The sequence below is a fragment of the Sciurus carolinensis genome, chromosome 11 (genome assembly GCF_902686445.1).
Source record: "Sciurus carolinensis chromosome 11, mSciCar1.2, whole genome shotgun sequence".
NCBI classification, from domain to species: domain Eukaryota; kingdom Metazoa; phylum Chordata; class Mammalia; order Rodentia; family Sciuridae; genus Sciurus; species Sciurus carolinensis.
Window position 1 is genome coordinate 111,598,864 of NC_062223.1, and position 26,148 is coordinate 111,625,011.

General features: G+C 35.9%; 1 protein-coding gene and 1 non-coding gene across 2 annotated transcripts in view; one reads left to right on the forward strand and one right to left on the reverse strand.

Annotated features, from left to right (window-relative positions):
* Window positions 1–26,148, reverse strand: part of Alg9 (ALG9 alpha-1,2-mannosyltransferase) — an 86,648-nt gene that overhangs the window by 57,315 nt on the left and 3,185 nt on the right. Inside the window, 6 exon segments of the mRNA XM_047516207.1 lie at window positions 1,883–2,005; window positions 9,469–9,574; window positions 9,750–9,837; window positions 14,107–14,242; window positions 16,786–16,874; window positions 20,327–20,397. Coding sequence (XP_047372163.1) covers window positions 1,883–2,005; window positions 9,469–9,574; window positions 9,750–9,837; window positions 14,107–14,242; window positions 16,786–16,874; window positions 20,327–20,397 — 613 coding nt within the window.
* Window positions 15,329–15,402, forward strand: Trnav-cac (transfer RNA valine (anticodon CAC)). The gene has a single exon. It is a non-coding gene; the product is annotated as a tRNA-Val (tRNA).

Below are 26,148 nucleotides of genomic sequence, written 5' to 3' on the forward strand. Positions count from 1 at the left end.
CCCCAATACTTAAAAAAAAAAAAAAAAAAAAAAAAGTATAGTTTCTATTGTAAAATACACATAAATGTATAAAGACAAGTCAGAAACACTCATTTTTTTACAAGGAGGACATATATGTACATACGAACATTTTAAAAATATTTTTTAGTTGTAGATGGACACAATACCTTTATTCTATTTATTTTTATGTAGTGCTGAGGATCGAACCCAGTGCCTCATGCATGCTAGGTGAGCACTCTACCACTGAGTCACAACCCCAGCTCCCATTATAAACATTTTAAAATCAAACTTTGATTCATACTGTAAAACAGCTTAATATTCATTTTTTAATTCACATCACAAATGTTTCCAATTTTTCCACAAGTATAAACTATTTTTTATAGTAAGAAAGTTATTTAAAAAAAAAAAGGAAAAAGTGATACTTAGGAAATACAAGAGATAGAGGAAGAAGTTACCTCAAGGGAGCAGACATCTGAATCTAAAATGTGGGAAACTTAATACAAGATGAAAAGATCTGCTTCTTTAAGAAATCTTTTGGGGCTGGGGAGATAGCTCAGCTGGTAGAGTGCCTGCCTCGCAAGCACAGGCCCTGAGTTCCATCCCCAGTACCGCAAAAAAAAAAAAAAAAGAAATCTTTTGGAGAGCCAGACACTATAATCCCGGTGATAAAGGAGGCTGAGGCAGGAGAATTGTAAATTCAAGGCCAGAGTCAGCAACTTAGCAAGGCTCTAAGCAATTTCAAGAGACCCTGTCTCAAAATAAAAAGGGCTGGGGGGAGTGGTATGGTTCAGTGGTAAAGTACCCATGGGTTAAATTCCCAGTACCCAAAACATAAATAAATAAAAGGAAATAATTAGGAGAAAAAAGTCAGATGGGACATTTCAGAAAAAAACTTTAAAAAACAACAAATTCAGTGTGTGATCTTTGTTTACATTCTGCTTTAAATAAACAGTAAAAATCTATATTTTAGATAATCTAGGAAATCTGAATATCATCTGGGTATTAGATGATATTAAGGAATTATGTTAATTTTATTAGAATAATGGCAACGTGGTTATGTTAAAACAAAACAAAGTGACTCTGAAGGCTGCTTGCATCTTCTAATCTTATAACACAGTGAACTCTATAAACCATTAACAGTAGAAAAGCAGAATGGGGGTGGGATGAGAAGGAATCAATCATATGACATCCAAATAAGACTAAAAAGTCTGAAATTAAATCGTTCTAAGTTCATATGAATTTCTGCTCAAATCTCTCTTCCACAAAATAAACTAGGCACCAGATATCCAGAGCCATGACAACTTGAGAAAACACCAGCTGTGCAATACAGAATCAGAGCAAGAAAAATAAATGACACACCAAACCTTTCACAGTAAGGCATACACAGAAGCAAAATGGAACCAAGAGAAGCATCATGCTTCTTAGGAAGTCCAAAGATTCTCTTACTTCAGCCTCAAATTTGGGGAATCCCTGCATGGTTCAATTTTCAAATTTTTCCTTGAAATAATTTCTCTAGCACAGATTATATGGTAAGCAATCTACCAGGTTAACACACAAGTGTACCAGAGAGAAAACTCAAATAGGCTTGTTATATTGAGATTTATAAATGTTTTTGCTTCCTTTGGGACTGTGTAAATTATATTAACTTTGTCATTTAAAAGGATATAAAGTTCTTCCTTCCAGTCTAACTTGAAACAACTAATTAAATCTTCAGTAGGGTGACATAATCTACAAATACAGACTGAAATTCCATAAGCCAACCATTTCCATAGAAAGAAAATGGAGAATAAAATAAGCAGAATTCTTTTTCACTTACTGGTACACCTTGTTTCTTGCTCTTTCCTCCCCTACCCCTAAACCTTCCATCCCTTATGCCACTCACCATGAAATCTCTGCAGCAGGTATTCCATAAGAGAAGTCAGTGGCAAGACCAAAAGAGCCAAAGCAAAGGCTACATTAAAATTCAGAAATCCATTAATTAAATAGAAATACCAGGGTTCTGTACCTGAGGGAGAGAAAGAGGTAAGAAATCATTAATGGATGTTTTCAACAACTATTATAGTATCTGACTTATAATGTTCTTTGTTCAAGTAATGTTCAGGATTCAATGCTTCAAATGACCAAAAGTCTGTAAGTCTACTCTTTTCATGCTCAATCACATAGAGTGGCACAAAATCAGAATATGGGAAGAGAAATGAATTGGTCATGAGGTTTTAGATAGAAATCACGTTTTCAATATTTAGCTGTTCTTGTCTATTTATGAAAAATTTATCTACCTTCTCTTCCATTACATGAGGATAAAGAGTTCCTCCCTTCCAGAGGACACAGCAATGAGGCACCAACTTGGAAGCAGAGACCCAGCCCTCACATCAAACCTGCCAGAGAGCTAAGATGTTGGACTCCCAGCCTCCAGAACTGCGAGGAATACATTTCTGTTTTTTATAAATTGCCAATCTCAGGTATTTTGTTAAGGCAGCACAAATGAACTGATTCAGAAATTTATTATATCTAGCCCAAAATACCATGCCCAAATGAGACTAATACTCACTCAGAACCACCAAATGATTTAAATGGCTTAGGAACAGAGCCACAAGGAGATAAAAACCATTAAAATGCCACATGAATTTATTCTCTCAGCACTGTAGACCAAAAGAAAGAGTAATAAAAGAAATTTGGTCTGAACTATTCAGGCCTCTCCCATCTTACTCCCACCTATTTAATGCATTTACATTCTAGCATCTTTCCTCTGACATGCTCAATCACTATTTTATGGTCCTGTACACAGGGTAACTATGTGTATCACAGGAAGCAACAAATTTGGTTTTTTAGGATCATGTTGAGACCCAGGCTCTGCTCAGAAGCTTGGAGGATTCAGGATGAAGCAAAATGACTGAAAACACAAGCCTCACTCACACTAGATTTTAGTCTTTAACTCAAAATCCTTAAATCTAAATGAGAAACAGTCCCCCTCTGCACATTTAGCAGGTTTTTCATCTGCTTTTTCCCTCTATATGATTACTTCAATCAGGCAGTGAATGACACATGCGGGTTTTAATCACTGCGTGTTGTGACACCCGCCTTGCACCACAGCAATTTCCTGCAATCAGCATTGCTTAAAAGGGTAATCAGGAGGCAGAGGAATAGTCAGAAAAACCTGACATTTTTGCAGCTTGCACAGCAAAATAAGATTAGAAACCAAACTCATAAGGCTAGAAACATTTAGGGAAGGAGTAAGAGGCAAGGGGGGCATACTAAGGGAGGGTTCAAGTTCAACTTCCTGTAGTCTTTGGGAAAAGTTCACTCCTTCCTGCCTAAACACAATGACTGGACTATTAGGGATTAGGAAGGAGGCCAGGGAAGGAGGGAGAGAGGAGGTGAGGAGAAGGCAGGAGGGAAGATGGACATGATCCATGAACAATACATGCACATATGGAAATGTCACAGTAAAATCTACCAATTTCTACAATTAATACAAGTTAATAAATAAATACTGGATTGTTCAGCAACAGAGATCCTGTCCCAGGCAAGAACATTAGGGATATTTTTAATCTTGTATTCTTTACATACTACCATTTGTTATGGAAAACTAATAAATGGTTTTATTTTCAAAACAGAAATACATGCCCTCTCTGGGTTCTAATTAATACTAATAACATATACTGAGTCCTTTAGATTCCAACTGCTGGAGAGGAGAGTTTTCACACAACCCTCTCTTGACCATTAGAGTGGAGGCAGTGCTATCAACCTTTAATTGCTTTTTCCTTAACCGAATTCTGAAAATCTGAGCCTGTAAAGAAAAAACAGTGACCAGGGAGGAAGGGGGTTATATTTTACACCATGCATTATGGACCATTATGGACAGTAGGCATCAACAGAAAAAAGTCTCTCTTTGATATTTGCAAATATAGTTTGTTTGTTTTTTTTTTCAGAAAAGTTCTTTCATTTCTAGAAAGTTTGTCTCTACTACAATTTATTATACCCTCCTGCTTGAGCTGTTTTTTTACCTAGGTATACTATACTCTGAAATGTTGAAGTATTAAGTTGGTAAACTCAATTATTTTTATGTACTAGGAGCTCATAAATCAAGTTATAAGCTAGGCTTTGAGCATTTCATAAGAGGCTGTTATTTCTCTGAAGGATGGTGCAAAAATTGGGGGATAAGCCAAGAGTGAAGAAAGTTCAAGTGACAACAGTCATTTTTTTTAAATTGGAAAACAGTTTACTAATTATATTGCCAGTTTGTTGTTAAAGGATGGCTACAACTCAGGAACAGCCACAGGAAGAAGTATAGGACAGGGTATGGGGTGAGGGGCACAGAGTGACAACAGTCTTAAAAAACAAGGGCAAACAGGGACAAAAAGAGGGCATATTTGGTTAGCTAGTGTTGTTCCCTGCTTATTGAGATAGTTTCTTAGGAAAGCAAAAGGTTTAAACTTGTATTTCCTTCCAGTGAGTTACTCAAAACTCATGTTCAAAAATCATCAAAGCTGAACAATGCATAAAAAAACACTTCAGAATGACAAGCAGAACACTGAACCTGCAGAAGGCGTGAGGTAAGGCAAGCTGGTGGCAAGGTTTCTGCAAGGGGTGACTCACCAATCTTCCTTTTGGAAAGTGCCTCAATTCCCTTCGTTCAAGTGACTAAAGGGAGTTTTGAAAGAGGCTCAAAGAAGGAATGATGTTTACTGTAATAGTTTGAATGAAGGGAAACTTTTTTATGGGCCTGATATTTTATAGGTACATAGGAACTAAATTGCAGTAAGTCATCCTCACAAATGTCAAATTTGTACCGCCAAGAGGGAAAAGTCACCAAAGTTCCACAGAAATGATCAACAAGAGAGTGAAGGCTCCAGAACCATTCTGACTGGCAGTCAACTCTAAGCAGACCTCATAAGACTCCACTGGAGCTTTACCCTCTATTGCTCTAAAGATGGGAAACAGCAAGCCTTCAAACAGCAGGCATTTGCCTTTACTTTCTGAAATTTCCCAACCAGTGATCTGACTGATGTTGATAAAACACACAAACCGGGTGTAGGGTGCTGTCCTAAGCTACAGAGTGGCAGCCTTGAGTAGACCCACTGTTGATTTTGAAGGAAAAGTGATTCACTTAAGTCCCTCCCATACCTTCTCCAGACCAAAGAACTCCTCATCAGAGAAGAGCACTGCTATTCAGACACCAGAAAAAATACCCACATACATCAACATCTGAGAATCTGAAACATTACCAGAGGCAAAATCAGTGCCAAGTCAATTACTTTCTTTTCTGCAATGTTGTTTTACCTGTTTGACTTTGCAATTTTAGTTCCACACTACTCTAAATTTCCTGTGCCAAGTATTCTTTACTTGTCCAAACATTCATTTTTTCTTCAAAAGGGATCCAGTACAGTGCTACCATGTGAAACAGCCTGCCAGTATGCATGTCACTGCCATCAGAGCCCTCTAAGACCAAAATTCTTCAAAGGAGCCACTCCCCCTCATTCCTTGGGTTGGATCTTACCTTCTACTACTCTCAACTCATGCTTCCTGTTTTTGCAAGCTTATTCTCCTGTAGAGTCTCATTGGCCAAATTCCAGGGTTTTGCTAAGGGTATTTTCAATTGAAAGAACACAGGTCTAGGAGTCAGATAATCCTGGGCTCTGATTTAATTTGTAGCACTTATTTAACTAGGTATCAATTTCCTCACCATCTCAACCTCAGTTTCCTCATCCAGGCATAGTTTATGCCTATCTCAGAGTTTTTATGAGGCGAAGAAGACAGTATGTGGAAATTTTCTGGGTAATGTAATAAGGCGTTCAGTAAACAGAAGGCATTGTGATAGCTATCTATGCAGAAGTACTCCTTTACTTTTCTCTGGTTTCAAAAGAAAGTAGTCAGTTCAGGTCTGTCATTAATGTATGCTAGTTAGCCAAGAAAGTATAGAAAGAAAGGTCCCTTTGAAAACCAGGAACAACAGAAAAGGTAAATATTTATATGATTATAATCACAATGGAAAAAATGAAATCATCTTGCTCATAACCGGTTTCTACCTAAAATTCAGTCAATGCTCTAATGTTGTGTTTAAAAAGAACCAATATTCAATCTTTTTGCCTCAGCAGTCCCTATACTTTACATTCCATTTGTCTGAAATAACCCCGCCCCAGCATCTACTAGGCAAATTCCTGCTCTTCCTTCCAGGCTCAGCTCAATCACTATATCTTTCCTGATACCGATAGAGGAATTTGCTCTTACTATTCTGACTCTCTTCTTCCCACTGTAACACATAATACATTGTACTGTAATTACTTGTGTACCTGCAGCCTTATAGACATGCTATAAGGACGTGAGGCAAGTATTGAAAGGCAATTTATTCACTGTTCCTTCAACTGAAATCTATTCATTTAAAAAATATATATAAGCTTTTTATGTTCCTATGTATGAGAAGCAGCAGTAAAAAATATATATAAAAAACTATAAGCATAACGCATTTCCATTTTCAGATAAGCGTGTGCCTACCATAGCTAATGAGGCACTTGGAGCAGGAAAACCTTATAAAACAGTCAAAATAACACAAAATGTGCCAAACATGTAAGTAAATAAAAGAGTTACAGCTTCCAACACAGAAGACATGCCATCTCACTGTTTGATAATTTTACAGCATCGATGCCTCTATAAAAAAATAGGTCTTTGATATTTACTGAATGGGCTGACAATCATAAAGCGTGTTTTAAAAAAGTATTTTATGTCTATTTTATTCCTATTTGGTATCAAGAAAATCCCAAGCCAGAGAGGGGATGTGAAAAGGAAGGAAGGAAGGAAGGAAAGAAGGAAAGAAAAAGAGAGAAAGCAAATCAATTCCTAATTAAGTTGCCCACAAGGAGGAAGTGAGGGAGGAAGGGGGGGAGAGGGGGAGAAGGAGAGGGGGAGAGGGGGGGGGAGAGAGAGAGAGAGAGAGAGAGAGAGAGAGAGAGAGAGAGAGAGAGAGAGCGCGAGCGTGCGAGCGAGCGTGGGGGGGGGGGTGGAGAAAGAGAGAAAGAAAGAAAGAAAGAAAGAAAATAAATCCTTAACTAAGTTGCCAGGAAGGAAGGAAGGAAATCCCTAACTAAGTTGCCTGGGCTGGCCTTGAACTTGTGATCTGCCTGCCTCAGTCTCCTAAGCAGCTGGCATTACAGGCACGTGCCACCACACCAAGCCTACACTCTTTAACGAATGGAAATCACACCAAAACAATTTATCAAATTCAAAAATAAGGTAAAAGCACAAACATTCTACTATGAAGGAACAACTCCCTTAAGGCTAGCTACTACAGCATTGTATCAGTCCTGTCCATGGCTGGTCTGATAAGTCTCACTAGCCCAACAAAGCTTTTGCCACCACTAGAACAGCGGTAAGTTCTCTACATCCAAAATAGGAAAATATGAATCAAAGCCATCCCAGGTATATCAAAGCAGGGCAGGAAGAAGTCCCAAGGACTGTTTCCCAGTAAAACACTAGCTGAAATGAATAACAAATGCTAATGTTCAAAGAAGGACAGGACACTACTTGATCCCCAAACTTATCACAGTACACTGACCAATCCACAGTTAAACTAGAAGTATAACTTAAAATCAGAATGTATTCTTTCTTCCTTACTTTCCCTACCAACATGATTATTTCTAGATTTATAAGCCTTATCAATCTAGAGGGTTATCAAAAATGTCACCTTCATGAACTCTAACAAAAGGTTTTATAAATAAGCAATTAGAATACAAATATATAATAACTCACTTATAATAATGGAGAAGTCAGTTTTTCAAAATTAATAGAAATTATCTCACCTACACAGAATGGCTATGGTTCCAACAGGGTACATATAAACAATTTTTATCATGCAGTCTGGGTTTTAAATCTTCTACTGTCTTATATGGTCAAATAAAATCTTATAAACAAACTAAAACAAGGGACAACTAAAAACATACAAACTTTCCCTAGTTGAAGGGAGACATCTAGAGGCAAAAGCTTAAAATTAGAGGCCTTTCTCAGATCCTTGAGGATCTTGGAACCATAAAGGAGCCTTTGAAAGTTCTTTCACTTAGCAATTTTTCTTTAACTATGTGATATGTGAATTCAATTCACCAAAGCACTCCTTATTGCGACCCACCTATTACTTGCTATCTAAAATGAAAATATTTCCAAAATCCCAGAGGCTCAAGTAAATCTCACTTGAAGCTCCTCATGCTCTATTGGATCTACTTGCACTGTAGCTCAGGCAAATGAGGGACATGGCTAGCAACAAGACTTGAATTTATAAGAGGCAGACAGGGAGATAATACTAACCAGCTTCATAGCACAGGTAAGACATTCACATATATAGAATGCTCTACAGATTAAAAGATTAAAAAGATTAAAGCAGAAGAAACTATACTTATTTTAATGAAAAATCTGCTTCTCTCATAAAATGTTTCCTTACATGGCCTATCTGATCAGAAAAGTCTCTAACTCAAGCCTCTGTAGTTTTAACTCAAATGCCTTCAGGGGTTAAAAAAAACCGGCTCAACAACTGGTAGAGAAAAAGGCAGGAGAAAAGGGGTGGAGATGGGAGTACACTGGACAATTCATCCCAGACTAAAGGCATTCAATTTTTTTCTCTTAACCCTAAGCGACCAAACTACCTACCAGCACTTGCTGACCCCATTCCCATTTGCTACACTTTGTTTACATACTCTCCCAACTTTCTCCCCTAATACCTGGTATTGAAGTGATGCAAATTTGAAAAAGAAAAAGTAACATCAAGTGTCTATATGTATAGAAAATGTCATGGAAGTATATACTCCCAATGTCAACAATAGCTACAAGGAGATGATGGGAATATGTTATTATTTTTTTATCACATTGATTTTCTGATAAGGTGAAAAAGTAATAATTACAAAAAGAGAGAGTGGGGCTTGAACTCAGTGGTACAGAGCCTACCTAACAAGGCCCTGGATTCAATTCTCAACATGGGGGGAAAAAAAGTAGCATCAAAACCCACGGTACATCCAATGGTCTTCAAAACTATAACTCTGAAATTGGGAGTAACAGATAATGGAACAGAGAACTAGTATCTGAATATCACATTTTTCAAGGAGAAATATTTGAGTGGCTACATGACATCACTGTGCTACATTCAAATGGTTTTTTGTTTGTCTTGCAGTACTAGTTATTGAACCAGGGGCTCTACCAATGAGCCACACCCTGAACCCTTTCTTTCATTTTTTATTTTGAGAGAAGGTCTTGCTAAGTTTCCCAGGCTGGCCTTGAACTTCTGATCCTCCTGCATCAGCCTCCCAAGTAGCAGGGATTATAGACATGTGCCACCATAACTAATCAAATATTCTCTTTCAATTTTAAGCAGGAAAAGATCACCAGAAAAGGAAAGCTATATTTGATGAAATAAGATAATTGAATTAAAATTTTGAAGTTCAGGTAAATGAAGCTATTTTCTACTCTTCCCCAAATTCCATAAAGCCTTACCATAAAGATCAGGTCCATGAGAAGTGAAGACATTATACAAAACAATGTTGAGTGGTGCAATGACCAACTTCCCATAATAGTAGCTGTCGATGACCACCACAGGTACCTAAAACAGAACAGAAAGCACAGCAATTATGGAGTTTTGCTCGAGGAACATTCTTAAAATGCTAATAAATAATCCTGAGAATAAAAAACAAAATCAACTCCTAATGTTTCCTTTCCCACATCAGAAACCGCTTTCATTACAATATGAGAACAAACCAAGAAAAAAGAAGACTCACCAGAAAGAGAATTAGGGCCACCAGTGACCAATGAAAGAAACTTTTCCACCTGTGTTTCATGACGAGCAAATCAAAGGCAATGGGTAAACTATTCAAAAAACAAACAAAATGGGACGTTATGTAAAATACTGAACAGGTCATACTCACACATACCTATGCCAAGTTGAGAATAAAATGCCTCTGCCAGTGACAGAGAGGGAAGAAAACTAGTAATGTGAGAGTATATCTTCTAAAAATATATGATCTCTCCGTAGGACCAAGAGATCTGTACATCCCACAAACGCACACGGTATCTATAAATACTAAGCTGCTAAATAAACTCCATTTTACACATATTTATGCATGATCAATATTTAAAAGATATTAATCATAAGCAACTGGACTCTATTATCCTATTATCCTGCACCTAGAGTCTGGCAAATAAATACTGATCTTTCCCTTCCAAGATTTACTAGGTTTTTAGTAATATAATATCACAAGCTCCAATTTCAATTCTCATACGTCCCCTTTCAACACCATTTACTCCTCTTTCTTTTATTTACATTCCTCCAGCACATGGTATATGTGTGTTGCTCTCACTACAGTATTTCTGCTTTAAAGCTTATCACAAGCTAAAAAGACTAATTTAAGGTCTACCAGAACATCTCCTTGGAAAGAACCAAAACATATTTAATTTCCCTTTGTCTTTCTGCTGCATTGAACACTAAACATCTGTTCCTCCACCTGTAAGTTCCCTGTTCTTTTCTGGTCTCCCCCTAGTGCTCCTTTCCACACTGCTTTTATTTTTTCCCCTACCCTTCACCATGTTCATAACTTCCCAGAGCAACCATAGTCATTATCTCAGGAGATGCTTCCACTCTTGATGCATGAACCTTTGCATCTGCAACTCCAAATACAGGGCATCAGTCAGGGCCACTCTCCATGTTCCAGTCACAAAGATTCTCTCCCCATACCAACCTGTTTACACAGAACCTACCCAAATGTCAATTACAGGACTCTATTCTTCTCATGTCTATAAAATCTTTGCAGAATCCATTTCTCCCTCTGAATTTGTATGTCATTATCATCTTTATCATTTACTTGTCAATATCATGTGCTGTCACGAGATATCTCTATTATGTAAACTTCACATTCTATTATGTAAATTTTATATTAACATTTTGTGTTTTTATCTCCCAACTGTTTACATTTCCATAACACCTGTCTTTCCCCTTTGATAAGTCATCATGCTTTTAATTATTTGTTCAATGTCTGTCTTTCCTACTAAAATGAAAGCTCCAAAAAGAGCAGGAAACGTGAGTATCTAATTTGCTCAATACAGTGTGCCTAAAACAAAGTATTCAGTAAACAATGGTTTATGGCTGATTGATTGTGATCCTGAAATCACTTACATTGGCTAAAGGCAGATCATATAATGTGCCACCCAGAAGTATCTGGGGGAAATCAGCAAACTTATGGATAGAACAGAGTAAAAGGAATGGAGGAATTGACAAAAGGAGGCAGAAGAGATAAAAGTTGTAAAGATCAGTCAGGGCTTTGTAAGTCACCTTAGGATCAGAACATCACAAAACAGAATTTGGCAATTTCTCTTTTCTTTTCTTTTCTTTTCTTTTCTTTTTTTTTTTTTTTTTTTTTTTTTTTTTTTTTTTGCGGTGGTGGGGATCAAACCCAGGGCCTTGTGCTTGAAAGACAAGCTTCTTTTCTTTCCTTCCTCCCTCCCTTCCTCCCTTCCTTCCCTCCTTCTTTTCTTTCTATGGTGCTAGAGATCAAAACAAGGGCATTGGACATTCTAGGCAAGCATGCTATACACAGTCTGGGGACTGGCAAACTCTATTTAAAGGAGCTGACAGTATTTATTTTAGGTTTTGTGGGCCACATATGGAATATGTTGAATATTCTTCTTTATGTGTGTGTTGTTTTTCAATAGTCCTTTAAAATTGTAAAAAAATATATTCTTAGTTCTATAAAAACAAGCCAGCTAGATTTGGCCCACCAGCCACATTTTGCCAACCCTTATGACAGAGCCATGGGGAAGCTTTTATAGAGTTCAAAACAGAAGTGATATGACCATATTTGCACTTTCAGAAGACAACTCTAGTTAGAGTGTAGAGAGTAGATTTACAGAGATTAGAGACTGGGGGGATCATTTAGTAATCAAGGAGCAGAAAAAAGATGAAGAAAAATAGATTTCAAAAATATTCATGACATATAATAATAGGATATGAGAAAGAAAAAAAAAAGTCACATCATTTCTACATTCCTGGCTCAGCAATGAGTAGATGGTGATAACACTTAATGGGATGGAAGCATAGATTAAAAAAATAGCTATGAAGGGAATATGATGAATTCAGGAAATCTAACAGGCAACTAGGAATATGAGTGAAATTCAAGAAAGATGATTAAACTAGATAAATTAGCAGATAATCATAAAATATTTTGGGGGCTAAAATGTATATTGCATTTATTGATATGGGAATTATCAAGGTGACTGAGAAATAGCAGAACTTAATAGAAAACAGCCTAAGGGGCTGGGGCTGTAGCTCAGTGGTAGAGCGCTTGCCTCCCACGTACAAGGCACTGGGTTCTATCCTCAGCACCACATAAAAATGAAATAAAGATATTGTGTCCACCTACAACTAAAAAAATATTTTAAAAAATAAAAAGAAAACAGCCTAAGATAAAATCTTGAAAATATAATAATTTTAGGATGATATGAAGAAAAGAACACATAGGAGGGAAATGAGACTTTTAAAAGGAAATGAAGAAAATTTTAAATGGCCCATTCTCTTAATAACTCCCTGTCTAAAAATTTACCCCATAATAAATTTCCACCAAGTATACAAAGACATATGTACAAAATTCACTGAAGGGTTGGAGATGTACCTCAGAGCCTAGCATGCACAAGACTCTGGGTTCAATTCCCAGCACTACACAAAAAATAATGTACACTGAAACATTATGTACAGTAGCAAAAAAATCTACCAATAAGGCATGGTTAAATAAATTATAGTCAGTTGTGTGAGCAGGGGTTGTGGCTCAGTGGTAGAGCACTTGCCTAGTGTGGGTTCGATTCTCAGCACTGCATAAAAATAAATAAAATAAAAATCCATTAACAACTAAAAAATTATAGTTAGTTGTATAATAGAACATTATGCAAATGACACAGAATGACATAAATCTATGTTCAAGAAAAGATAAATAGCCAGGCCCAATGGTGCACAAGGCCCTAAATAACTTGGAAAAACCCTGTTTTGAAACAAAAAATAACAAGGGATGGGGATGTAGCTCCTCCTGGATTCAATCCCGGTACCAAAAAAAGAAAAGGAAAATGTATGTACAGGATTATCCTATTTATCTCAAAATGTGAGTATGTGTGTGTGTGTGTGTGTGTGTGTGTGTGTGTGTGTGTATATATGTATATATATATGCCTATGTGTGTATATATATATAGTTATATGCATTTATAGACACAAGGTTAATTTCTGGAAAGACATATAAAAATTATTAGCAGTGACTTAACTGAGGACTGGGCTAGGGGAGAAAAGAATTAGGAATTCTTTTTAATTCAAACAACCTGGTTTTTTTCAGTGCTAGAAATTAAATCCAGGGCCCTTTGCATACTACCTCCCAGTTCCTGGTGCTTTTTTTTTAGTAAAGAAATAATACTTCTATAATTCAATAATAACCTTAATATCACACTAAATTTTTTTATTACTAGTACAATTAACAAGTTAAAGCAGCACAAATTAGAATAAAATATGTGAGAACAAAGAATACACAAAAGACATGAGAGAACCTGGGGAAAAAAATGCTGGAACAAGAAAGAAGAACTGAAGAAGTAAACTGCAATTCCAAGCCTGGAGGACTAAGAAAATGTATAGCACAGGGTGGTGCAGTGTGGGAAAAAATATCAGTTATAGAGTCAGAAAGGCCTGGATTCAAAAGTAAATATAATCTTAAATGTGAATTACTCAAACTCTTGGAGTCTATTTTCTCATTTATGAAGCACTAATAATCTCCTGCAGAGTTGTTGTCAGGTTCTGGAATAAAGTTTACAAAGGGTTTATACAAAGGGTTTAGCAGTGCCTCAGACAGAGTAGATGCTTAACAGTTACTACTCTTGTAAGAATTAATCATACACATGCACAAGGCCCTGGGTTCAATCCCCAGCACCCAAAAAAAAAAATTAATCATAACAATAAGCATTAAGAAAAATATACTTTTGTTTCCCAGAATCTTCATAGGTATAACTGATTCCTATAACTTTAGGTGATACCTAGATAATGTGGAGCTAATTCAACATTAAGATTTACCATACACCCAGGGAAATATGAGAGGAATTATGTCAGTTTCTTACCCAAGAGCCGCACTGAATGGCCAGCCTAAGATAGCCCCAGCTGCTACTCCCAGTACAGCAATGGGAGTCTTGTCCATATACCATCCAGTCATGGCTATCAACGTGGTATACATACAGAAGCTACTAGGAAGAAATGCTATACGAGTAAAATGAAAGAAGGGAAGGGGACAAGAGTATGAAATTAGGTATCAATTATTAAAAATTAATCTACACTGAAATATGTCAATAACCATCATCATATTTTGGTCAATATGATACAAAAAATAGCCAAAACTCACTCTTGTTTTTTAGGTACCAACACATGACTCCAATTAAACACTAACCACATTATTCTTCTCCTAGCCTGTACCTCAAATCTAAAACTTACAAAATTTCGGTTTTCCCAGGAATTACCCCAGGTTATATTTCCAGGCAAGGATTATGCTTTAAAAGACTTATATAGCTGATAATTTTTCTGATAATAATTTCTGAAGAATGTTATCTTCTGATAGTCTCCTGAAACTGTCCTAGTTCCTAACCTGTACCCTATAGGAATTCTAGGAAGTCTGACTCAAGGACCAGATGTTGGATGGCACTGCTTATTTTATTTGTAAAAATTGTTTTTGTTGTACATGGAAACAATACCTTTATTATTTTTTTATTATTATATGTGGTGCTGAGGATCAAACCCAGTGCCCCACAGGTGCAAGGTAAGTGCTCTACCACTGAGTTACAAACCCAGTCCTTATTTTCTTTTTGATATCAGGGATTTAACCCAGGGGCATGTAACCAGTGAGCCACATCGCCAGGCTTCTTTTTTGAGACAGGGTCTTACTAAGTTGCTTAGGGCCTTGCTAAGTTGCATGCTCTACCATGCCCAGCTCAGCAGTACCACTTTGCATCCTGCATCTGCTGACATAGAGAGTCTGACCTTTGGATAGCCTCCTAATTATTAACATGCACCTTAACCTTGTTGCATTATACAGCAGAGGAATGAGCATATTCAGGGCCTCTGCAGTGGCAACAATCAATCAAAGTATTTCTAATAACTGAACAAAAATGCATATCTGAATAGGTGTGGGAGTGCATGCCTGTAATTCCAGGTATTTGGGAGGCTGAAATAGAAGCATAATAAGGTCAAGGGCAGCCTCAGCAAATTTGTGAGACCCTGTCTCAAAATAACAAAGGAGTGGGGCCAGCAGTGGGGATGTAGATCATTGGTAGAAAGCTTGCCTAGTTGGGCTGGGGGTATAGCTCAGTTGGTAGAGTGCTTGCCTCACAAGCACAAGGCCCTGGGTTCAATCCCCAGTACCACAAAAAAAAAAAAAAAAAAAAAAAAAAAAAAGGAAAGCTTGCCTAGCATGTACAAGGCCCTGGGTTCAATACTCAGTACTGGGGGAAAAAAATGCAAATCCACATCTCCTGCTGCAAAAGATCTGATCCTACAGCACTAGAGAAGAAAACTCAATTGACTCTACAAATTACAAAATAAGAAGCAGTGCGATTTAAAAAACTCAGCACAAGGTTCAGAGACTCTGTATCAAAGTATCCCTTAGCTTATCTGTGCCTCAACTGATTTTACAAAACTAAAAATACTCCCAGAAATCTCTCATACATTAAAATCAATTTTTAGAGTAGGAAACTAACTAAAAAAACATGAGGTACAATGTTCACAAATAAATACTACGTAATATTGATGCCATCTAACACTGTCAATTCCAGCCACCAAGGTAGAAGACAAAAGTACAGAAGTATCCATGGTCTCTGCCAGCTCCCAGGATAAAGCATGGACACATTTATGACAATGGATCTCAAAGTTATTCTAGGGTAGAACCCTGAGCTTTCCCCAAAACAACATTAATTTTTATATATTCAGTTGAAAAGTAAACATGTAATTTTGTGCCAGAAACTACTTTTTGTGTATATTTAGTGTGCACGTTAGATTCTAGATCACACAAGTAGAAACTAAAATTGAGACAATGATATCTAATAACTTAATTTTTCTATAGAAGTAAAATCGACAGTATGCCTTTTTAGCAGGCTAAATTAGTTCAGCACACAGAACACAAATGCTCAATGGCAGCACAGTTTGAAAGGTTTTATTCTAAATTCCTAAATGCTAACTTCAAAAACAGAAACAAAACAAACAAAAAATCAGAAGATGTGCATATTTCAAAAAATGGGCAGAAAACAAAACCATCAAGAGAAGAGGTTTTTAGGCCCACAGTGCTTCTTTAAAAAAAAAAAAAAAAATTATTTCCCTTCCCCTAATGGCCAAGAAAGGAAGTGGGTGGTTGATGCAAGAATGTAATAAAAAGCATCCTGGTGTGTATCAGTTCTACCACTTATGAATTTTGACTTTCTGTTTTGTTTTGTTTGTTTTTGTTTTGTAGTGCTGGGGATTGAACCCAGGGCACTTACAAACTGAGCTATATTCCCAGTCCGATTTTTGACTTTTAGTAAGGTCTTTTAGTTAGGTCTTAACTAAGTTTCGGTGTCCTTGCCTGCAAAATGAGAAAATATTTCTCTTATTTATAGCACAGGGTTATTGTAAAGGTTAATCAAGACAATGCAGATAAGAGTGCTCTGCAAATTACTGACATTTTATACAAATATAACCTATGTCTGGACAAATTCTTCCTTGCAATGCAACTGTGAATCATGGGGGAAACTGCTCCCCTCACCTGCACTTTTACTTACCAGATGATGAACAAAACATGCCAGTGCTGAGCACCAAGAAGGCTAGCATCATTCGACTTACATGGAGCCCAAACTTTTTGCACACAGCCCTAGAAGGCAAAAATTATTAGTATCACACATACTAAAGAACAGACATTTCAAATCAAAGAAAATGTAATCATCAGAGCTAACTCTAAATGTCAAATATAGAACTGATTTGACAAGTGTGCTAGCATTTTCATGAAAAAAGCAAAACATTCTTATTCCTGACATAGGAGGGAACTTCCCTGTCCAAGAAACACATAGTTTACATGCTAACATTATGCCTATTATTGACAAGAAAATAGCATAATGTAGTGAAAAATAATAGACCTCAGATTCAGGTGGGCATAGGTTCAAATTCTGACTGTCACTCGCAGTAAGTGGTTTGGTTTAGGTACATAACCTTTCAGATTCCTCATCTATAAAATAGGATAATCATGCTGGTTGGTCATGTAGACAAAACATAATTTTCAAAAAAAGAAAAAAAAAGATCCTTAGGATTTGGTGACATTTTGCCTGACTAACAGCAGTGAGACAGACAGGTGGCTTTTTAATTTGTGATGCAGTATAAAGTGAACTGCATTATCTAAGAAGTGTCTTTGTCAAGAAAGTGTAACTGAAATCTAAACAAGCCCTTAGGTCTAATTTTCCATTTGCAGGCAATATTGGGTATAGAGCAACAAGTTCAAAGACACTAATAAAGAAGCTGTTAAACAGGTTTAAAATATGAAATGTTATAGAAGGTAACTGGCTTTGTTTCTTCAAAATATCAGGAAAGAAAGGAGATGGGTTGGGTAACTGTTCTTGATTAAAAGTTACTTATGAGACATAACAGACTAACATAATGTGAGATCTTTTCTGGTACTAGGGATTAAAATCTTGTACAAAACTAAGTACCCACTGTACCACCAAGCTATGTCTCCAGTTCCCAGTGTAAGAGCCATTTGTAAAACCCTTGAGTTGGGGGCACTGAGAAAATTTGAATATGGATTGGATTTTAAATATGAGATCATTTTTGATTTTGTAAGCTGTAATAAAACTTGTTTATAGAGAGATGTCTTTTAATTAGTACACTGAAGCATTTAGGAATGAAATGTTATAGTGGCTCTAAAATATTTTTAAATGGTTTTGCCAAGTGTGTTTGTATATGAAACATATATAGTAAAATGCTAATTTAACTGGTATGTATATGGATATTCACTATACTATTTTCCTATTTTTTGTATCTTTAAAAGTATATAATAAATATATTTAATTTTTTAAAATCAGTAAAAAATATAATAAGATAATCATATCTACTTTGTAAATTTTCTGTAAGGATAATGCATGAAAAAGTGCTTAGGAGAGTGCCTGGTACAACCTGCTCAATAAATGGTAGTTGTCAAGAAAAATGAATGGGAGCTACATGAAAATGCAACAGGGTTATCTCAGTGTTTCTTTAATTTGGGCAATTATACACCTCCTTCTACCCCTTTAAGTCTTTTTTTTTAACTCCACAAATAAAACATTTTTAGATATCATTATTGCTTTGTTTGTTCAGATACACCTATATGTCATCCTTTCCCTTGTTCAGATTCCTTATTTTGTCTCAGAGCTTCCTTCTGAAATTATTTTGTTTCTTCCCAACTACATCATTTATAAGTTCCTTTAGTGAGAATCTGTTAATGGTAAATTCTCTGGGTTTTGGTTGGCTGAATTGTTCCTTCTCCTTCCTCTGAAAAGTCTTTATTTAGCTCTTGATTGTGAGATGATTTGACTGAATATAAAATTTTAGAATGACAGTCATTTTCTCTCAATGCTTCGAAGATAATTTTTTGTCTTCTAATATTCCTTTATAGATATTCCATTAATTCTCTGTTAACTTTAAAATCTTTTTCTTTGTCCATGGGGTTTTACAGTTTCACTGATTTCTTTTCATGAATACAGTTTGGGATGTGTAAGGTTTATTGAATCTAGGGATTACCACATTTTCCCACCAATTCTGGAAAATTCTCAGCTCCTACTTCTTGAATATTGCCTCTCCTCACTTTCTGTATTATTTTCCAAAATCAGATAAGATACATATCAAACCTTTCAAGTCTACCTTACACATTTTTTAACCTCTTGCATATTTCTATATTTTCTTCTTCTTCTTTTTTGGTCTCTCAATATTGCATTCTTAGTAATTTCTTCAAATTAGTCTTCTGGTTTACTAGTTTACTTGTTAGCAATATCCAAAACACTGTTAAAATTACTACCTACTGAGTTTTAAATATCCATAATATCTGAGTATTATGGACATTATATCAATATTGCCTATTATAAAATATTATATAAAATTAATAACATGCATATTATCATATTGTCATTTCTAGAAATTCTGGTTCTTTTTTTTTCAAATTTACGTGGTCCTTTTTGTAGTCTCTTTTTTCTTGTTCATGTTTTCAGTTCCCTCTTTCACTTCTTTAAATATACTAAACATGCTTATTTTATATTCTTATTTTAATAATTCCTAATAAGTTTTGTAGGTCAGCTTGTTGTTGATTGTTATTTCTGCTGCCTCTAATTCATAATGTCTTACTCCTGTCTTTGTGATTGTCCTGTTTTGTGATTTACTTTTATTATAATTTCTTGTTATGTAGGACCTTATTTTTGGTAATTCTTAGACATCTGAGTTAAAGGTACAGTTCTCAAGAGAAGTTTTTATAAGATGCTTGGGTGCACTGCATACCCAGAGCAATTTAAAGCAAATCTTCACCTTGGGGTTTAGGGAACTTTTGGGGTAATTTGAACTCAAGTCCCAAACCATACAAAGACCAACCTATGGTTATAATTTCAAAATCAGCATTGGCTTTGATTTTTCTTCTGTTCCACTCAGAGTCAAGATCAAAGGGTTTATTTAAAATCTGACATATTTAGCTGTGGGAAGATTTTTTAATAAGGATCATTAAGTCCAAATACCTTTTGATGCATTAAAGCATTAAGATAAGATGTTTGTCAGATGCTATGTAAAAAAGGCAACTATTCTTACTAGAACATTTAAATGCTTAATAATCTCATTAATATTCAATCAACTGATAGTTATTTTATGAAAATCAATGTATTTGGTGCAAATAAGAGCAAAGAGTCTCACACTGGGAACAGTTTCTATTAGCTATGCTCTAGGGGAGAGGTAAATTATGATTCTGTAACTTAGGACCAAAAATAAGGTTCTATTAAATTCTACTAAGTAAAGACCAGACAGAGATGGATTAATAGAATTAAAATTAATAGTATGAGGGTTGGCTCAGTGGTAGAGTACTTGCCTAGTACCATAAAAAATGTAAAAGTAATGATATGATCTAATACATATGAACCTCACTGAAGAAAACAATAATTAGAAATATTCCTCTTCAACTGTTTTTGCAAACAAGAAATTGCAGTTCAGAGCTAGAAGGAAAGTTTATTCTATTTCTGATCACTGCCTGAACTATCAGAGAGATGATCTATGCTATAATGAACTTCCTCCTAGAACTTTTAGAAGCAAAACTTTTATACTCACTTGTAAAAGTAAAGTTCACAAATACAGCTCACAAAAGCTAGAAGACATCGCAAAAAGTAAAAGACAAGAATCTGAAAGAAACCCAAAACAAGAAAATAAGAGGTCACAGATAGGAACAAAAAAAAAAAAAACTACAAAACTCATAATGATGAAATCACTGTCATTTGTCATCAACAACAAACTCTACTATCAACTGATACAAGCCTTTTGAAAAGCAGGATATATAAAGAACCACACAAAACTTTCATAGCCCTAGACCCATGACACCTATTTCCAACAGCAGGGGAGCCGAAGAAATAGCTGGATATAGAAATACTGGAGAGCGCTAGCCTAGCATACGCAAGGGCCGCAGTTTGAATCCCCGGCACCTCAGATGACTAGAAAAAAACAAACAAACAAACAACTCCAGCAGCAGGGAAGAGCCATTCATTTGAAAATGTCAATTGTAGTACTATTAATTTAATAAAAACTATCTCAAAAACTATAAAATGTCCAATTATAGGGATACCGTCAAATAAATTATGCTATGATTATGCTATGTCAATTTCATGGAATACTATACAGATATTAAAATTCATGATTACACAGACAGCAGAAAATTTCTTGCAATATAATGCTTATTCACTCCACAAGCACTTCTAAAAAATAGCACTCCAGACAAAATGTATTAAGTAATAACTATTCACAAACTACTAAGTGAAAATGTACAATACAATATTATTATACATTAGAATTACAGCTACGAAAATTATACGTATATAAAAAGACAGTGAAGACATATAATAAATGGTAAGCATAGCTGTGGGAGCCTGATAGGATTTAAGTTAGTATTTTTCCTCCTATCTTCCAAAATTCTGTAATGTGGTTTTACTAATTTGTAATTAAGGACATCAATTTTAAAAATTAAAATAACTGAAACAGTAGTTATACTGAATAGCTTTTTTAAAAAAATGTTTTAGTTGTAGATGGACATGATATCATTATTTTGTTTATTTAGTTTTTTTATATGGTGCTAGGGATCAAATCCAGTGCCTCACACATGCTAGGCAAGCACTCTACCACTGAGCCACAATCCCAGCCCCGAACAGCTTTTATACTACAGAAATATGTGTAAGAGCACTGAATTCCTCAGAACATAAGCACAAAATGTGATTCATATAAATACATATGAGTTAGAAATACTTTCCATTAAGAATACAGATAGCCAGACGCAGTGGTGCACACCTGTAATTCCAGTGACTTGGGAGGCTGAGGTGGGAGGATCACAAGACCAGCCTCAGTCTCAGTGACTTAGCAAGGCCCTAAGCAAATTAGGAAGACTCTGTCTCAGAATAGAAAATAAAAAGGGCTGAGAGGCAGCTCAGTGGTTAAACAACCCAGGTTCAATCCCTGGTACCAAAAACAAAACAACAAAAGAATTATGTGTGTGTGTGTGTGTGTGTGTGTGTGTGTGTGCGCGCACGTGTACACACCTCACTGAAAATGATAATTAGAATTATACACACACACACATACACACATCTACATAGACACACATACATATATATAGAGACAGATAATTTTAGACAAATGTCTATGTTTAAGAACTCCTAATGAGAAGGAGTACAAATAAACATTTAGAAAGTTAAAAATTAACATGAACTTAAATGAGAATTATATTAGGAAGCAAGACAACAATGCTCCACCTCTACTAATATCCAACACAGTACCTAGTTGGTACAAAATCACACACAAAAAATAAGGTAAAAGGAATAGAACGGCAGAAACTAAATATACTGCTAAGTGTTGGAAACAGTTTATCCCCCAGAGGTTCATGTGGTGGAAGCACGGTCACTGCGGGATGATGTTAAAAGCAAACTTTAAGATTTTGAAGGGGGGAAAAAAAAAAAAAAAAAAAGAGTGAACTTTAAGAGGTGGGACTAAAGAAAACTAAGCCATGGAGGCTCCTCCCTCATGAATGAATTAATGCCGTCTCTTGGGAGTGGGTCCAGTCTCAGAGGAATGGATTAGTTCCCACTAGAGAACAGGATGCTATAAAGTGAATACAGCAGTCTGGGTTTGCCTTCTTGTACACGTGCCCTTTCTGCAAGTGGCTAGTTCCTTTCTGCTTCTCTGTCATGTGATGCAGCTGGGGTGGGGGTGGGGAGCCCTGGCCAGGACACTGACACCTTGTGGTCTGGACTATCCAGCCATCAGAATGAGTCAAATAAGCTTCTTTTCTTTATAAACTACCCAACTTCAGGTATTTTGCTAGAGTAACACAGACTAAGACATACACAGATGAAAGAGAACCCAAGAGATTCACCTGACAAATGACTGACACTAACAAAGAAATTCAGTGAGATATTCAGTATTAAGATCAAAATACAAATATCATTTATGTTCTTCTATACCAGCAATAATACCTAAAACATAGAAAACAAGGCAGCATTTGCAATAACAACAAAAAATTCAAAGAATCTAAAAATCAGTCCATCAAAGGCTATATAAGGTTGGAATGGATACATTTTAAAAATTATATTAAAAAACAAAAACTGTAAGTTACCATTTAGATAAATATATCATTTTAAGTATAGAATGACAGTATTAATTCTCAATTACTATGTAAATTCAGTGCAACTCTAATCAAAGCCTAGCAGAATCTGGATGTGAAGAAAACTAATTGTAAAATGATTTTTAAAATATAAATCCTAAAAAAAAGACAAAGTGAAAATTTCATCCACCAGGTACTAACATACACTGTGAAGCCATAATAATAAAAGCAATATGATACTACTCCACAAAGTAACCAATGAAAATGAATAAAGAGGACAGAAACAGGGCATATACATGTGGAAGTAACATGTATGACAGAGGTGATAATATAAATCAGAATAAAAGGACAGATTATTTAGTGGATGGTGTTAGAAAATTCAGTTCATCACATAGCAAAAAATAAAGCTGAATCTTTCACAATTTATAAAAATAAAACTTCAAATGATTAGTCTTATAAGTGAGAGGCAAAATTATAAAGAACACAGATGAATATCTCCCTAACCCATCAACCTTAAGAGAAAAATTCATTTATCATTTGACTATATCAGAGTTCAGGATTTCTGCTCAATAAAAGACCACAAATTTAATAGACATATGACAGTCTAATATCTAAAACCTACAAAAATTTAGTACTAAGAATGTCTATCAATCAGGAAAAAAAGCAAAAACCCAATAAAAAAATTGGCAAAGGATATGAACAGGTAATTCACAGGAAAGAAAATATGAATGACTAATAAAAATATGTAGAAATGTTCTACCTCACTGGCATTGAATAAATGGAATCAAAATGAAAAGCATCTCACACAAGAAAGTAAAAAATATCAAACATTTGAGTGAAGTGAGGAAGCTGGAACCTCAAGTTTTATGCAGCCATATGGATAGCAATCTGGCAGGACTGAGAGTAAGTGAGCCTCATGTGTGGCGTTCCACTCCTGAAGGCATGCTTCAGAGAAATTCACACACTGATCCAGAAGGAGACAAAGGTGTTCTTATTTGGAGTAGCAAGAAATTGGAAAAGCAGCCATCACTACAGGTGTGAATTATTACTATACTCTCTCAGCAACAATCCATCCTTCTCTATTCCTCAGCATTATGATGTTGGGGCTGGGACTCTGAACTACAAATTCCCTTTGGCAGATGGTTCTCTGCTGGCTTCCATTGGCAGAACTGACAGGAAGAAGGAAATTGGAAGTAAGAATAAGAGAAGGGAAATGTTCCCTGTTTTATTTGCTGTTCACATCATGATATAAGAGGGTAATTAAGAGGAAAAACTATGTTAAACGTGTCAATTTAAAGTAATAGTGGATATCAGGTTGGGGTTGTGGCTCAGTGGTACAGCACTTGCCTAGTGCATGTGAGGCACTAGTTTCAATCCTCAGTACCACCTATAAATAAATAAAATACAGGTATTGTGTCCACCTACAATAAAAAAAAATTAAAATAAAGTAATAGTGAATATACAAACGGAAATAAAAAATGCTTGGGGCTGGGGAGATAGCTCAGGCAGTAGAGTGCTTGCCTTGTAAGCACAAGGCCCTGGGTTCAATCCCCAGCACCCAAAAAAAAAAAAAAAAAAAAAAATGCTAAGCATTGCATATTATTAGTTCTCTACTAAGTCTTTCATCCTAATTATCTCTACTATGACAAATTGAAAAAAATAAAAAGAAATGAGATACTAGGTAGAAAAAGGGAAACAGAGACAGTGTTCTATCATTCTTTTTTTTTTTTGGTACCAGGTATTGATCCCAGGGGGGCTAGACCACTGAGCCACATCTCCATCCATTTTTATATTTTGAGACAGGGTCTTGCTACATTGCTTAGGGTCTTGCTAAGTTGCTGAGGCTGGCTTAGAACTTACAATCCTCTTGCCTCAGCCTACTGAGCCACTGGGATTTCAGGTGTACACCACCATGCCCAGCTCATTTTGATCATTCTAAAATGCAATCATGTCTCTCTTCTGTATAAAACCTTTTAATGCTCTATAATGCACTTGGAGGGGAAAAAAAAAAACAAAAATAGTCAAATTCTTGATAGATTCTACTAGGTCTTATGTAATCTGGCCACTTTCTACCTCTCAGTCTCATCTAATCCACTCAACCACTCTCTCTCTTCCAATAATGAAACTTATTTATTCAAGAAGACCAGGGTTGGGTGATATAGCTCATTTGACAGAGTGCTTGCCTCCCAAGTACAAGGCCCTGGGTTCAAATCCCCAGCCCCAACAAAAAAAAAGTATTCAAGAAGACCACACTGCTTCTTCCCAGACTACAGGCCTTAGTCTAGAAGATTGTTCCCAACTTTTTTCCTCATCCCCAATCTTTTATTACCTAGCCAGCTCCTTCAGTTCTCTAAAACTTAGGGACTTCTGCTTTAAGGAAAATGGACCTTTTCCCTATTCCCCCTGCTAAGTAAATAAAATAAACACTGGACACAATATCTAAAATGCAAATAAGAAAATTTTGAAGGCAGAGAAGTAAAACCTATGGATGTTCTTTTTGTCTTGTGTATTACACTCAAGAAGCTGGCAAATGGAAATGCCAGTGAGCACAAACAAAAACACTCCAATCAAGGTTTGTCTCTAGCCTCAATACTATCATGGAAGGGACACAGGAAATAATCAGTGAACTGGAAGATAGAACAGAAATGTTTGATGTGGACAACAGAGAAAAAAGATTAGGGGGGAAAAAAATCAGAACTTCAAGGTCCTGTAGGACTAATAACAAAAAATTCATGTCATTAAAGTTCCAAAAAGAAAGGAGAAACAGCAGGACTAAAAAAGTACTCAAAAAGTCCCTAAATTTGGCAAAAGGCATAGCTTAAAGATTCAAGAGACTGAGCAAACTCAAAAAAATCCACACCAAGACACATCACAATCAAATTCCTGAAAACTAACCAGGTCAGGTCCCAGTTAACTCTTAATTATTTTTCAGCACTCTGCTTAAATTAGAACTTCTTAATGCTATCCCACTGCACCTTGTATGTATTGTATTCCCCTGTAAACCCCACTTAGAATGACTTATTCAGTGTTCATCTTTCCCACTAAACTGTAAGTTCCATGAAGGCAAGAACTTACTTGCTCATTGTTATAGCCACATCACTTAACACAATGTCTACCAAATAAAAACTATTCCATTAATATTTGTTGAATGATGTACTATAAATGTTTCTGTTTCAAAAGAAGCCTCCCCTTGGCTGGGTGTGGCAGTGTACACCTGTGGTTCTAGCTACCGCAGAGGCTGAAGTGGGAGAATCACTCAAGCCCAGAAGTTTCAGATCAGACTGGCAAC